At 40.3% G+C, this 14435-nt stretch overlaps 1 protein-coding gene and 1 pseudogene across 7 annotated transcripts in view; both read left to right on the top strand.

Annotated features, from left to right (window-relative positions):
* Positions 1–14435, top strand: part of ERCC8 (ERCC excision repair 8, CSA ubiquitin ligase complex subunit) — an 85628-nt gene that overhangs the window by 61039 nt on the left and 10154 nt on the right. For 5 of the 6 annotated variants that reach the window (XM_031666180.1, XM_031666185.1, XM_031666181.1 and 2 more), the window contains one exon: positions 8293–8490. The exons of the other annotated variant lie outside the window; for it this stretch is intronic. In XM_031666180.1, coding sequence (XP_031522040.1) covers positions 8293–8490 — 198 coding nt within the window. The remainder of the gene's footprint in view (positions 1–8292; positions 8491–14435) is intronic. 6 annotated transcript variants of the gene reach the window in all.
* LOC101012119 lies at positions 5411–8284 on the top strand (annotated as a pseudogene). Its single transcript, XR_160980.5, has one exon. The product of XR_160980.5 is annotated as a guanine nucleotide-binding protein-like 3-like protein pseudogene (transcript).

The raw sequence follows: 14435 nt of genomic DNA, 5'->3' as shown, positions 1-14435 counted from the left end.
TGGTAGCACTATAGGGTGCCCTATGCCCAGGACTACCATGACTTGGCACAGTGCTGAGGCACATCTGAAACCCATGGCCACTGAGGCTCGCCCATCACTGGAGTGTCCTTGAAGCTGGCAGTTGGTGAGACCTGCCTGTTAATGTGGGTTATTTGGAGGCCAAGCCCAGGGTAGTTGGCCTGTGGTGATGCAGTCCACAACTTGAGTCCATTTCACAGGGAATACTGGTTCCCATGCTGCACCAGGGTGGGTCTAAGACTCAGTCTATGCATTCTGGCCTAGAGTCAGAGGCTGTGGGAGTCTGTCTATTGCTGGGTTTTATTGTGGTAGGCATGGTATTGGGGTCTAAGACAAAGCCCTATGCTTACTTACCCCTGTTTCCCGCAAGCGGATAGTATCACTCTCCATGCTGTGCTGCCTGGAGTTGTGGAAGGGGTAATGCGGGTAAGCTATAGTCAGGTACTATGATGTCTCATCTGGTTTCATTAGCTCTTGTGAAGCTTTTACGTGGATAGTTCAAATTGATGTTTCTGCAGGGGGACAATCACTGGAGAGTCCTTTTGCACCCTCTTGCTTCTTTCTCCTTCCATGTAGTAATTGAGAGCATTAGGCAGTTACTTAAGCTGACATCATGAAAGACTTGTCAGGGTTTCAGTGTTCTCACCCTGTAAATTGGGAATATTGTCTACCTAAAATTCAGTTGTAAGGGTAAAACAGAGGTAAATAAAGAGTAGTATTGTACCTGCTAAATAATAGGCATACTATAAATAGTAACTGTTTTTATTATATATTGTTGCCTTAGTATCTTTACTATAATATTTTTTAAGTATATACTTTTGATATATGTATAGTTATTTCTAAATTATGTGCAAATTCTGTTGTGAGTCAATATGTTTAATAAAGTAAAATCTCTTAATTTTTGGATAAAAATCACATTTTTTCCCCTCATACCTTGCAAACTCCCTGAGGTATGTTAACCACCCTCTGGAGACCATTGCCATAGAGTACAGAACAAGTACCTACCAGGGAACTTCACAAAGTAACAGGTTTTGGCACAAGAAAAGAAAAAACATCTTCAATTTTTGAGCCCACAAGTGATTTGATAACAGCATTACTTTAGAAAGATTAATATGATATTAAGTTGCAGGATAGATTAGAGGAAAAAAGCCTAAAATTTAAAAAGTAGGTATTCTGATGTTTACTATTTTAGTTACTGGTTTTATCAGTCACCCTATGAGTCTATTCTTTATTCTTTCCTGTCCCTCATCCCAACTATTAATTCTTCCTTCTCAATTTTTTTTTATCCGTCATCCCTTCCAGCCTCACTCTTGGGGTTATCTCTTTATTTAATTACTCTAACATCCTTCTAATTTTTCCCAAACTCAAATCCCAGTGGAAAATTCTCAGTAGTTCCCCAGTATTTTCAGGTTATTAAAACTGAATGCCTTTGTCTTTTGAGTATAAGACTTTACTAAGCAGTGCCTTCTAGATTACCAGCTTTATGTCTTACAACTTTACCATTTTTTCCCCTGACTTTGGACTACTTAGCAATCTTTAAATATACCATGTTCCCTCATCCTTTCATTCTGCTGCATAGACTGTTATGTTTGCTTTAGCATACCCTTCTTCTTCTTCCTGTCCTAGCGGCTTCTTAGCTTTCAAGACTCTTCTGTCTTTAATTCCTCCAGTCTAACTTAGATGCTCCCAGAATATCCTGTGCTCCCTTGTATTGTAAGGTACTGTGATGATCACTTCACGGAATGAAAGAAAAATCATTTACAACAATACGGCACAGTGATTTCTTATTGATGTAGTCTAGGTTCAGTTATTCACTAGCCAAGAGACCTTGATCAAATTATTTAGCTTTTCTAAGTGTTTTGTTTTTGTATAGTAATGCCTATCTCATCATATTCCTATTGTGCTGAGGATATGCAATAACATTTGTACAACACTTAGCACATTATCTGGTACAGCAAATGTTGACATTCAGTAAATGCTGTATGTCAGTATTGTTAATTATTATGCTGGTACTTGTTTGACAGTAAAATGAGCTGCCTTGTGATGTAGTCTCTGCATCAACATAGGTATTCACTTAGTGACTAGATATGTATCTTTCCTGGGGCAACAAAAGGAACACATATTAATATAAGGGAACTGGATTTGCCATCATCCTATCCCAAGTCCACAAAATTCTCTTCCCCTATCAAAATCTTTTCAAAGCCTGCCTTAAATGCCACTTTTAAGACATCGTATATTAAAGTAGCCTGTTCCTTAATACTTTCATAATAATGTTTAACATACCACTCTTTATGATAAGCATTTATGTTCATAAAATGGGGTTCTTAGATAATTACCTAGCACAGTGTGTGACATAGTAAGCACTTAATAAATGGTAGATCCCTCCCTTCCTTAATCTGTTATTTGAACTTCATTCCATAGGCATTGGAAAGATTTTGACAGTTTTTGAACCCACAAATGATTTGATCACGATGTTGCTTTAGAAATATAATATGAAGGCCGGGTGTGGTCACTGACACCTGTAATCCCAGCACTTTGGGAGGCCGAGGCGGGCAGATCACCTGAGGTCTGGAGTTCAAGACCAGCCTGGCCAACATGGAGAAACCCTGTCTCTACTAAAAATACAAAATTAGTCGGGCGTGGTGGCGCATGCCTGTAATCCCGGCTACTCGGGAGGCTGAGGCAGGAGAATCACTTGAACCGGGGAGGTGGAGTTTGCTATGAGCCAAGATCATGCCATTGCACTCCAGCCTGGGCAACAAGAGTGAAACTCCATCTCAAACAAAAAAGAAAGATTAATATGAGTTCAAGACCAGCCTGACCAACATTGAGAAACCCCGTCTCTACTAAAAGTACAAAATTGGCTGGGCATGGTGGCGCATGCCTATAATTCCAGCTACTTCAGAGGCTGAGGCAGGAGAATTGCTTGAACCCGGGAAGCAGAGGTTGTGGTGAGCCAAGATCATGCCATTGCACTGCAGCCTGGGCAAGAAGAGTGAAAACTCCGTCTCAAAAAAAAAAAGAAATACTAATATGACATTAAGTTGAATGGATTGGAGGAAGAAACCCTAAGGACAAGACAAAAGTTAATGCACTAGTTCAATATTCATACCTCATTCAACACTTTCCAGTTCATATTTGGAAAGCAATGTGGTATACTGGGAGAAAATAGGTTTTGTAGCTAGGTGTCCTGATAAAACAAATGTGAATAAGCCCATCACAGTCTAGCAGTTTATAATTTTTCCAGGGGGACCAGTGAAATAGTAGTTGAAAACTGTTTTGTACTTTTTCTTCATCACCCCACCCCCATATCATTGTGCAAATTGTTGCACATGTAGCATCAGAAAACACAGATGAGGGAATGTTATACTTTTAAACATGTATAGGAATTAATCTAGGAACTTACTGAATATCTTTGTGTTCCAGGTACTCTCATATGGATTATTTCATTTGCTTTTTCACAATAAAAAACTCTTTAAGTAAATGATGTTAACTCCATTTAACAGATAAGAAGAATGAAATGCCATCCTGGCTAACACGGTGAAACCCCGTCTCTACTACAAAATACAAAAAAACTAGCCGGGCGAGGTGGCGGGCGCCTGTAGTCCCAGCTACTCGGGAGGCTGAGGCAGGAGAATGGCATGAACTCGGGAGGCGGAGCTTGTAGTGAGCTGAGATCCGGCCACTGCACTCCAGCCTGAGCGACAGAGTGAGACTCCGTCTCAAAAAAAAAAAAAAAGAAGAAGAAGAATGAAATGGAGTGGTTAAATCATTATTCATAAGGGACAAAAGAAAGATGAGTGTTTAAAACCCAAGTCCGCCAAATATAAGTTTAATATTTAACCCACTATACTGCTGCTGCCATGAGGTAGCTAAATGCATGTACCCATTTCTGGCCCAAGTTAGTCTAAAGGGAAAGTAAGCCAAGTATAGTGTTCATAGATTATTAGCATATATCCATTTTGACCTCAGGGCTTTTATTTGTGTGTATGTGTATGTGTATACATACACACATATATATGTGCTGGATGACGAGGCCATGAGGAAGCCTCATTACAAGGAGTTCCGTAAGCTGGTAGAATACTCTCATGTGATTCTGGAACACATGTTATGTGTATGAAAAAATGTTTAAAGAGAAGGGATATATATGTGTATATACATACATATATACATATACACACACATATATGTTTATATACATATACACATATATACACATACACACACACACACTCTCCCATCTAACCTTTGGGGAAAAAAAAATTAGTTTTTTTTTTTTGTTTTTTTTTTTTTGAGACAAAGCCTCACTTTGTCACCTAGCCTGGAATGCAGTGGCGCCATTTCAGCTCACTGTAACCTCTGCCTCCCGGGTTCAAGCAATTCTGTATCTCAGCCTCCTGAGTAGCTGGGATTACAGGCACCTGCCACCATGCCTGGCTAATTATTTTGTGTTTTTATCAGAGATAGGGTTTCACCATCTTGGCCAGGCTGGTCTTGAACTCCTGACCTTGTGATTCGCCTGCTTTGGCCTCCCAAAGTGCTGGGATTACAGGCGTGAGCCACCACACCCGGCCAACAAATCACTATTTAAACTTCAGTATTAGCCGTGACGACAAATGGATTTTGTTGATATGCATGATCATGATTCCCAAATGATTAGTTACTGGTTTTACACTCATCCCAAGCTTCTTATCAAAATTATTATCAGGAAGTAAACCCATCAATTTATTTAGCCCAAAGCTTCTCAAACTTGCATGAGCATACAGATTACCTAGGGATCTTGGTAAAATGAAGATGATTTTCAGTAGGATTGGGGTGGGGCCTGGAAGTCTGCATGTCTAACTGCTTCAGGTGATGCTCACACTACTGAGCCTGCACACTACACCTTTGGAGTACAAGTGTAGACTTTTAATTTTTGTCCCAAATACATAATTATTTATTTAAAGGTAAAACTACAGTGTGCAAACTATTTATGGTCTGTGCTTTTTTACACTTAGCCTTTATCCCTGTTTTCTGCATAAGTTTCATAATTATGATTTATATAAATCATAAAATTAATATGACATTAGGAATATACACCTATTCTCAGTTATTTCCCCATTCTAAATAATGCTGGATAGAATTCCTCTGGGCATATAACTTTTGCTATTTAATTATTTCCTTAAGATAAATTCCTGGCCGCGTGCAGTGGCTCAGGCCTGTAATCCCGGTGGAGGGATTGGGAGGCCGAGGCAGGCAGATCACCAGGTCAGGTGATCGAGACCATCCTGGCTAACACAGTGAAACCCCATCTCTACTAAAAATACAAAAACTTAGCCGGGCATGGTGGCGGGCACCTATAGTCCCAGCTACTCGGGAGGCTGAGGCAGGAGAATGGCGTGAACCTGGGAAGCAGAGCTTGCAGTGAGCCGAGATCGCGGCCACTGCACTCTAGCCTGGGCGACAGAGTGAGACTTCGTCTCAACAACAACAACAACAAAAAAAGATAAATTCACAGGAGCAATTACCAAGTCAGGGGGTAAGAATATCTTTGCTGTTTAATGGGTAAAGTTTTGCAAGATGAAAAGAGTTCTAGAGATGGATAGCGATGAGAATTGCACAACATGAATGTACTTAATGCCATTGAGTACCATTAAAAATGGTTATGATGGTAAATTTTATGTTATGTGTATGAAAAAATTTTTAACTCTAAAGGGAGACACCGGCAGAGTCAGGCACCGCCAGGCTGGCATCTGGAAGTCCAAAGTCTGGACCCTAGCAGTGCAAGAAGATCTGTTACCCTGTCTTCTCAGATCCCCGCCGGAAGTGTAGGAAGAGAGCAAGCAGATTTGAGCCTATCTGCTTTCAAGCTGGTGATCGTGATGAAACTTAGAAACAAAAATGAAAAGCCAGGTAAAGGTTCCAAGGGCTGTAAGAAGCCTGCAAAACGAAATGGGAAGAAAGCAACCTCCAAAGTGCCCTCTGCTCCTCAATTTGTTCATTCCAATGATCATGCCAATCAAGAGGCTGAATTAAAGAAGAGAGTTGAGGAGATGAGGGAGAAGCAAGCTGCCCAGGAGCAAGAAAGACAAAAACGCAGGTCTATCAAGAGCTACTGTGAGGATATCCTAACACGCCAGGAGGAGTTTGAGTGTAAGGAGGAAGTTGTGCAGGAATTAAATATGTTTCCTCAGCTGGATGACGAGGCCACGAGGAAGGCTTATTACAAGGAGTTCCGTAAGGTGGTAGAATACTCTGGTGTGATTCTGGAAGTCCTGGATGCCAGAGACCCATTAGGCTGCTGCTGCTTCCAAATGGAGGAGGCTGTTCTATGGGCAGAAGGCAACAAGAAGTTGGTCCTGGTCTTGAACAAGATTGACCTGGACCCCAAGGAGGTTGTGAAGTGGCTGGATTACCTTCGGAATGAGTTGCCAACTGTGGCTTTCAAGGCCAGGACCCAGCATGTCAGCTTTGGAGCTGAAAACCTCATGAGGGTTCTGGGGAACTATTGCCACCTTGGTGAAGTGTGCACCCACATCAATATGGGTGTTGTGGGCCTTCCCAATGTTGGGAAGAGCAGCCTGATTAATAGCCTGAAGCACAGCCATGCATGCCGCGTGGGAGCCGTTCCTGGGGTCACGAAATTCAGGCAGGAGGTCTACCTGGACAAGTTAATCTGGCTGCTGGATGCTCTAGCCATTGTCCCAGGGCCCAGCTCCGAGGTGGGCACCATTCTGCATAGTTGCATCCACGTGCAGAGGCTGTCAGACGCGGTAACCCCAGTGGAGACCATCTTGCAGAGCTGCAACCTGGAGATTTCCAACTATTACCTCCTCTCTGGGTACCAGACCACTGAGCACTTTCTGATGGCAGTGGCCCACCATTGGGGAAGAGAGACTTATGCAGTCAGGAGCAGGCAGCCAAAGCTGTCCTAGCTGACTGGGTGAGCGGGAAGATCAGCTTCTATAACCACCACCACCCACTCACACTGCCTGCCTATCTCAGCACTGAGATCATTAAGGAAATGACCAAGGTCTTTCACATCGAGAATACCGAGCAGGTCAATGAAGACACCATGGAATGCTTGGCCACTGGAGAATCTGATGAGGTGTTGGGTGACTTGGACCCACTCAAAATGGAGATCAAGTTGCTCCATTATCCGATGATGAAAATAGCAGATGCCATTGAAAATAAAGCCACCATGTATAAGATCGGAGATCTCACTGGGTATTGCACCAATCCGAATCGTCATCAGAAGGGGTGGGGCTAAACTCAATGTGGATCACCACCCTAAAAACAACAGTAAAGTGGATGTGTGCCCAGTGGACTGCTGCCCAGTACTGCGGAGGATCATGGGGATGGACTCCCTATAACAGGGCCAGGCTCTGGCATCCTCCCTAAAGAATAAGAATACGCAGAAATGTGCAGATAAAATCGCCAGGGAGCTGTCTGATTCCATGATGTCTGCCGTCAACCTCTCTGGCAATGTTGATGGCGGTGTTGATGACTAACTGTCTGATCTTACTTCCCTTCCGATCCAAGCACCAGTTCCAGTGGGACGGGGGATTACCAATGAAATAGTTTGGTTCTCCCTGAAGCATCTGCGCATTAAAAGAACGCTTCCACAACTATGTTTCTTTCTTCCCACTGTTCTCTGCACTCTCTCCAGGAAAAAGAGTCCCAAGAGACTGGAGCTGACAAACTCAATACCCTTTATTTAACCCCTACTCTGTTTTATAACAGAAATAAAAGAAGTATCAGCAGGAAAAAAAAAGAAAAGAATATAACCCCCCCAAAAAAATACCATTCTTTTGAAAAGAATGGTTTTTGGGGGTATTACCCCCAAAAAATATTCTTGGGGGATAGTCTTTTGAAGCAATATTATTCTTTTGAAAAGAAAGAGCATTAATAAACCATTTGCCCTTTTAGAAAGAATAACCAAATTACACTGCCACCAACATGTTTACCTTGCTTGTACCAGTATTTAATGTCTTAATGTTTTTTAAATTTTTTGCTAAATGGTCTAAAATGATTCTTCAAGGTTGAAGTCTGTATTTTACTTCTATTAAGATTGAAAAGTAAACATTTACCTTTGTGGTTTTTTACTATTTGTATTTCTTCTTTTGTTAAATGTACATTCATGTCATTGGCCCTTCTTCTGTCAACGTTGAACATTTTCCTTAAATTTAAAAGAGCCCTTTTTATAACATAATATTTTAAGTATTTCTCCTAGTCTTTGTTGTCTTTTAAATTTAGATTTAAGAGATGAGTAACTTTATGATTTTAATCCTACAGGTGAACTATGGAAAAGTTTGTAATAACAGTAAAAAAGGATTGAAATTCACTGTCTCCTGTGGCTGCAGTTCAGAATTTGTTTTTGTACCATATGGTAGCACCATTGCTGTTTATACAGTTTACTCAGGAGAACAGATAACTATGCTTAAGGGACATTATAAAACTGTTGACTGCTGTGTATTTCAGTCAAATTTCCAGGTAAGAATGATACAGGAATTGAAAATGTTCAGCTAGCTAGCTTGCCATACCAGTTATATGTAAAAGAATAAATTGTGATTTCATTCTGAGGAGTTATACTTTTAATCCACATTTGTAGTAGGATTTATTTAATAGAGACTAGCACAGTCTAGATTTTTAGATGGCATACAAGATATGAATGAATCAGTATAATGCTGTGCAACTTGATTGGTATGAATTCTCTTTCTTTTGCATATGACCTTCATTTATTTAACAATTGAAAATCTGTGGCGAATTAAAATAATTTCTTGCAAACAGTCTTTTGGGTAAGAAATGAAATACAGGCATTTAATTATAAAATATAATTTGTATATGTTGGTTTATGTATGTGTGAATTATCTATTCTTATTTTCTATCAATGGCTAATAAAGGGAGGTTTTGAAGTTAATACAACCTATATAATTTCTTAAATACCCTGACTTTTGTTTGTTTTACATCCAGACCTTTTCACATCACCAATGGAGCAGATCATTTTTCATTTTTTCAGAGAACATTTGCACAAATTACCTCATGTACTTCTTTAAATGAGTTTAACATTGCAAGATAGTTGGTATTTTCCCTGTTTTGTAGGTAAGGAAAATGAAACTCATGTAAGTTAAATACTGATAGAATGAAAATTACGGATTATTAGAGCTCCAGGAGACAGACTATCACTTTGTGAATCTCCTATTCATTCATTCTTTAATACTGATTGCCTAATTTGTGGCTGACACTGTGCTGTAAGATATATAGACCTGATTTTTTAGCCAGTATATACCATTATGGCAGTATTCATTATTAAAATATTTAAATATTGATGTATCCTACTGGCTGGTAAACAGCTGCTGCACCAAGCCCCCCAAGTGACTGCCAGCCTCAGCCCCTTCCCTGGGACCTCTTAGACCTCACCTTAACCCAGCAACTAAAAGAGGACCTACAAGACCCTACTCCAACCCTATGGCCATTATCTCTTACTAGTCAGTAAGAAGGTGTATACCAGTTGTTAAACATTTTTAGTGTTCTGAGAGAAGAAAACTAAAGCACCAGAGAGGTGACATGACTTGCCCCTAACCTGCAAGTAGTTATTGATAACACATGTATTTGTATTCAAAGAAATTATTAAAATATTGTCCCTCTTTTCTTGTCTAAGGTTACTTAGAGACACAGCCGAAATTTCATCCCAGATACTCTGACCACAAATTATTTCTTTCTACCAAATTGGAGCTTATCTAATACGTGTGCCTAGAATGGATTAAAATCGTGCCAGTGGTTGGGCACAGTGGCTCACACCTGTAATCCCAGCACTTTGGGAGGTCGAAAGGATCACTTGAGCCCAGGAGTTCCAGGCCAGCCTAAGTAACAGAATGAGGCCCTGTATTTACAGAAAATAAAAAAATCAGCCAGGTGTGGTGGTGTATGCCTGTAGTCCCAGCTGTGCAGGAGGCTGAAGCGAGAGGATTGCTTGAGCCCAGGAGATTGAGTGAGCCGTGTTCACAGCACTGCACTCCAACATGGGCAAGAGAATAGAAATTCATGAATCTAGGCTGGGATAAGTAAGTAAATTAATAAATTGAAAATTTGATGAGGATGAGATATTTACATAATCTCAATGTATCACCCTACAAAATATGAAGTACAAAACTAAAAAGATTAATTTTAAGGGGGCGCAGCAAGATGGCTGAATAGGAGCAGCTCCAGTCTTCAACTCCCAGCGCCAGCGACACAGAAGACCGGTGATTTCGGCATTTTCAACTGAGTCTCTGCTGCTGATACCCAGGCAAACAGGGTCTGGAGTGGACCTCAAGCAATCTCCAACAGACCTACAGCTGAGGGTCCTGACTGTTAGAAGGAAAACTATCAAACAGGAAGGACACCTACACCAAAACCCCATCAGTACATCACCATCATCAAAGACCAGAGGCAGATAAAACCACAAAGATGGGGAAAAAGCAGGGCAGAAAAGCTGGAAATTCAAAAAACAAGAGCGCATCTCCCCCGGCAAAGGAGCGCAGCTCATCGCCAGCAACGGATCAAAGCTGGATGGAGAATGACTTTGACGAGATGAGAGAAGAAGGCTTCAGTCCATCAAATTTCTCAGAGCTAAACGAGGAATTACGTACCCAGCGCAAAGAAACTAAAAATCTTGAAAAAAAAGTGGAAGAATTGACGGCTAGACTAATTAATGCAGAGAAGGTCATAAACGAAATGAAAGAGATGAAAAGCATGACACGAGAAATACGTGACAAATGCACAAGCTTCAGTAACCGACTCGATCAACTGGAAGAAAGAGTATCAGCGATTGAGGATCAAATGAATGAAATGAAGCGAGAAGAGAAACCAAAAGAAAAAAGAAGAAAAAGAAATGAACAAAGCCTGCAAGAAGTATGGGATTATGTAAAAAGACCAAATCTACGTCTGATTGGGGTGCCTGAAAGTAAGGGGGAAAATGGAACCAAGTTGGAAAACACTCTTCAGGATATCATCCAGGAGAACTTCCCCAACCTAGTAGGGCAGGCCAACATTCAAATCCAGGAAATACAGAGAACGCCACAAAGATACTCCTCGAGAAGAGCAACTCCAAGACACATAATTGCCAGATTCACCAAAGTTGAAATGAAGGAAAAAATCTTAAGGGCAGCCAGAGAGAAAGGTCGGGTTACCCACAAAGGGAAGCCCATCAGACTCACAGCAGATCTCTCGGCAGAAACTCTACAAGCCAGAAGAGAGTGGGGGCCAATATTCAACATTCTTAAAGAAAAGAATTTTAAACCCAGAATTTCATATCCAGCCAAACTAAGTTTCATAAGTGAAGGAGAAATAAAATCCTTTACAGATAAGCAAATGCTTAGAGATTTTGTCACCACTAGGCCTGCCTTACAAGAGACCCTGAAGGAAGTACTAAACATGGAAAGGAACAACCGGTACCAGCCATCTCAAAAACATGCCAAAATGTAAAGACCATCGAGGCTAGGAAGAAACTATATCAACTAATGAGCAAAATAACCAGTTAATATCATAATGGCAGGATCAAGTTCACACATAACAATCTTAACCTTAAATGTAAATGGACTAAATGCTCCAATGAAAAGACACAGACTGGCAAACTGGATAAAGAGTCAAGACCCATCAGTCTGCTGTATTCAGGAGACCCATCTCACACGCAGAGACATACATAGGCTCAAAATAAAGGGATGGAGGAAGATTTACCAAGCAAATGGAGAACAAAAAAAAGCGGGGGTTGCAATACTAGTCTCTGATAAAACAGACTTTAAACCATCAAAAATCAAAAGAGACAAAGAAGGCCATTACATAATGGTAAAGGGATCAATTCAACAGGAAGAGCTAACTATCCTAAATATATATGCACCCAATACAGGAGCACCCAGATTCATAAAGCAAGTCCTTAGAGACTTACAAAGAGACTTAGACTCCCATACAATAATAATGGGAGACTTCAACACTCCACTGTCAACATTAGACAGATCAACGAGACAGAAAGTTAACAAGGATATCCAGGAATTGAACTCATCTCTGCAGCAAGCAGACCTAATAGACATCTATAGAACTCTCCACCCCAAATCAACAGAATATACATTCTTCTCAGCACCACATCGTACTTATTCCAAAATTGACCACGTAATTGGAAGTAAAGCACTCCTCAGCAAATGTACAAGAACAGAAATTATTACAAACTGTCTCTCAGACCACAGTGCAATCAAACTAGAACTCAGGACTAAGAAACTCAATCAAAACCGCTCAACTACATGGAAACTGAACAACCTGCTCCTGAATGACTACTGGGTACATAACGAAATGAAGGCAGAAATAAAGATGTTCTTTGAAACCAATGAGAACAAAGATACAACATACCAGAATCTCTGGGACACATTTAAAGCAGTGTGTAGAGGGAAATTTATAGCACTAAATGCCCACAAGAGAAAGCAGGAAAGATCAAAAATTGACACTCTAACATCGCAATTAAAAGAACTAGAGAAGCAAGAGCAAACACATTCCAAAGCTAGCAGAAGGCAAGAAATAACTAAGATCAGAGCAGAACTGAAGGAGATAGAGACACAAAAAACCCTCCAAAAAATCAATGAATCCAGGAGTTGGTTTTTTGAAAAGATCAACAAAATTGACAGACCACTAGCAAGACTAATAAAGAAGAAAAGAGAGAAGAATCAAATCGACGCAATTAAAAATGATAAAGGGGATATCACCACCGACCCCACAGAAATACAAACTACCATCAGAGAATACTATAAACACCTCTACGCAAATAAACTGGAAAACCTAGAAGAAATGGATAATTTCCTGGACACTTACACTCTTCCAAGACTAAACCAGGAAGAAGTTGAATCCCTGAATAGACCAATAGTAGGCTCTGAAATTGAGGCAATAATTAATAGCCTACCAACCAAAAAAAGTCCAGGACCAGATGGATTCACAGCTGAATTCTACCAGAGGTATAAGGAGGAGTTGGTACCATTCCTTCTGAAACTATTCCAATCAATAGAAAAAGAGGGAATCCTCCCTAACTCATTTTATGAGGCCAACATCATCCTGATACCAAAGCCTGGCAGAGACACAACAAAAAAAGAGAATTTTAGACCAATATCCCTGATGAACATCGATGCAAAAATCCTCAATAAAATACTGGCAAACCGGATTCAACAACACATCAAAAAGCTTATCCACCATGATGAAGTGGGCTTCATCCCTGGGATGCAAGGCTGGTTCAACATTCGCAAATCAATAAACATAATCCAGCATATAAACAGAACCAAAGACAAGAACCACATGATTATCTCAATAGATGCAGAAAAGGCTTTTGACAAAATTCAACAGCCCTTCATGCTAAAAACGCTCAATAAATTCGGTATTGATGGAATGTATCTCAAAATAATAAGAGCTATTTAAGACAAACCCACAGCCAATATCATACTGAATGGGCAAAAACTGGAAAAATTCCCTTTGAAAACTGGCACAAGACAGGGATGCCCTCTCTCACCACTCCTATTCAACATAGTGTTGGAAGTTCTGCCTAGGGCAATTAGGCAAGAGAAAGAAATCAGGGGTATTCAGTTAGGAAAAGAAGAAGTCAAATTGTCCCTGCTTGCAGATGACATGATTGTATATTTAGAAAACCCCATTGTCTCAGCCCAAAATCTCCTTAAGCTGATAAGCAACTTCAGCAAAGTCTCAGGATACAAAATTAATGTGCAAAAATCACAAGCATTCTTATACACCAATAACAGACAAACACAGAGCCAAATCATGAATGAACTTCCATTCACAATTGCTTCAAAGAGAATAAAATACCTAGGAATCCAACTTACAAGGGATGTAAAGGACCTCTTCAAGGAGAACTACAAACCACTGCTCAGTGAAATCAAAGAGGACACAAACAAATGGAAGAACATACCATGCTCATGGATAGGAAGAATCAATATCGTGAAAATGGCCATACTGCCCAAGGTAATTTATAGATTCAATGCCATCCCCATCAAGCTACCAATGAGTTTCTTCACAGAATTGGAAAACACTGCTTTAAAGTTCATATGGAACCAAAAAAGAGCCCGCATCTCCAAGACAATCCTAAGTCAAAAGAACAAAGCTGGAGGCATCACGCTACCTGACTTCAAACTATACTACAAGGCTACAGTAACCAAAACAGCATGGTACTGGTACCAAAACAGAGATATAGACCAATGGAACAGAACAGAGCCCTCAGAAATAATACCACACATCTACAGCCATCTGATCTTTGACAAACCTGAGAGAAACAAGAAATGGGGAAAGGATTCCCTATTTAATAAATGGTGCTGGGAAAATTGGCTAGCCATAAGTAGAAAGCTGAAACTGGATCCTTTCCTTACTCCTTATACGAAAATTAATTCAAGATGGATTAGAGACTTAAATGTTAG

Source organism: Papio anubis, chromosome 5, assembly GCF_008728515.1.
Source record: "Papio anubis isolate 15944 chromosome 5, Panubis1.0, whole genome shotgun sequence".
Classification (NCBI taxonomy): Eukaryota; Metazoa; Chordata; class Mammalia; order Primates; family Cercopithecidae; genus Papio; species Papio anubis.
The sequence above is the reverse complement of the archived record's forward strand: the minus strand, read 5'-3'. Positions and strand labels throughout refer to the sequence as shown.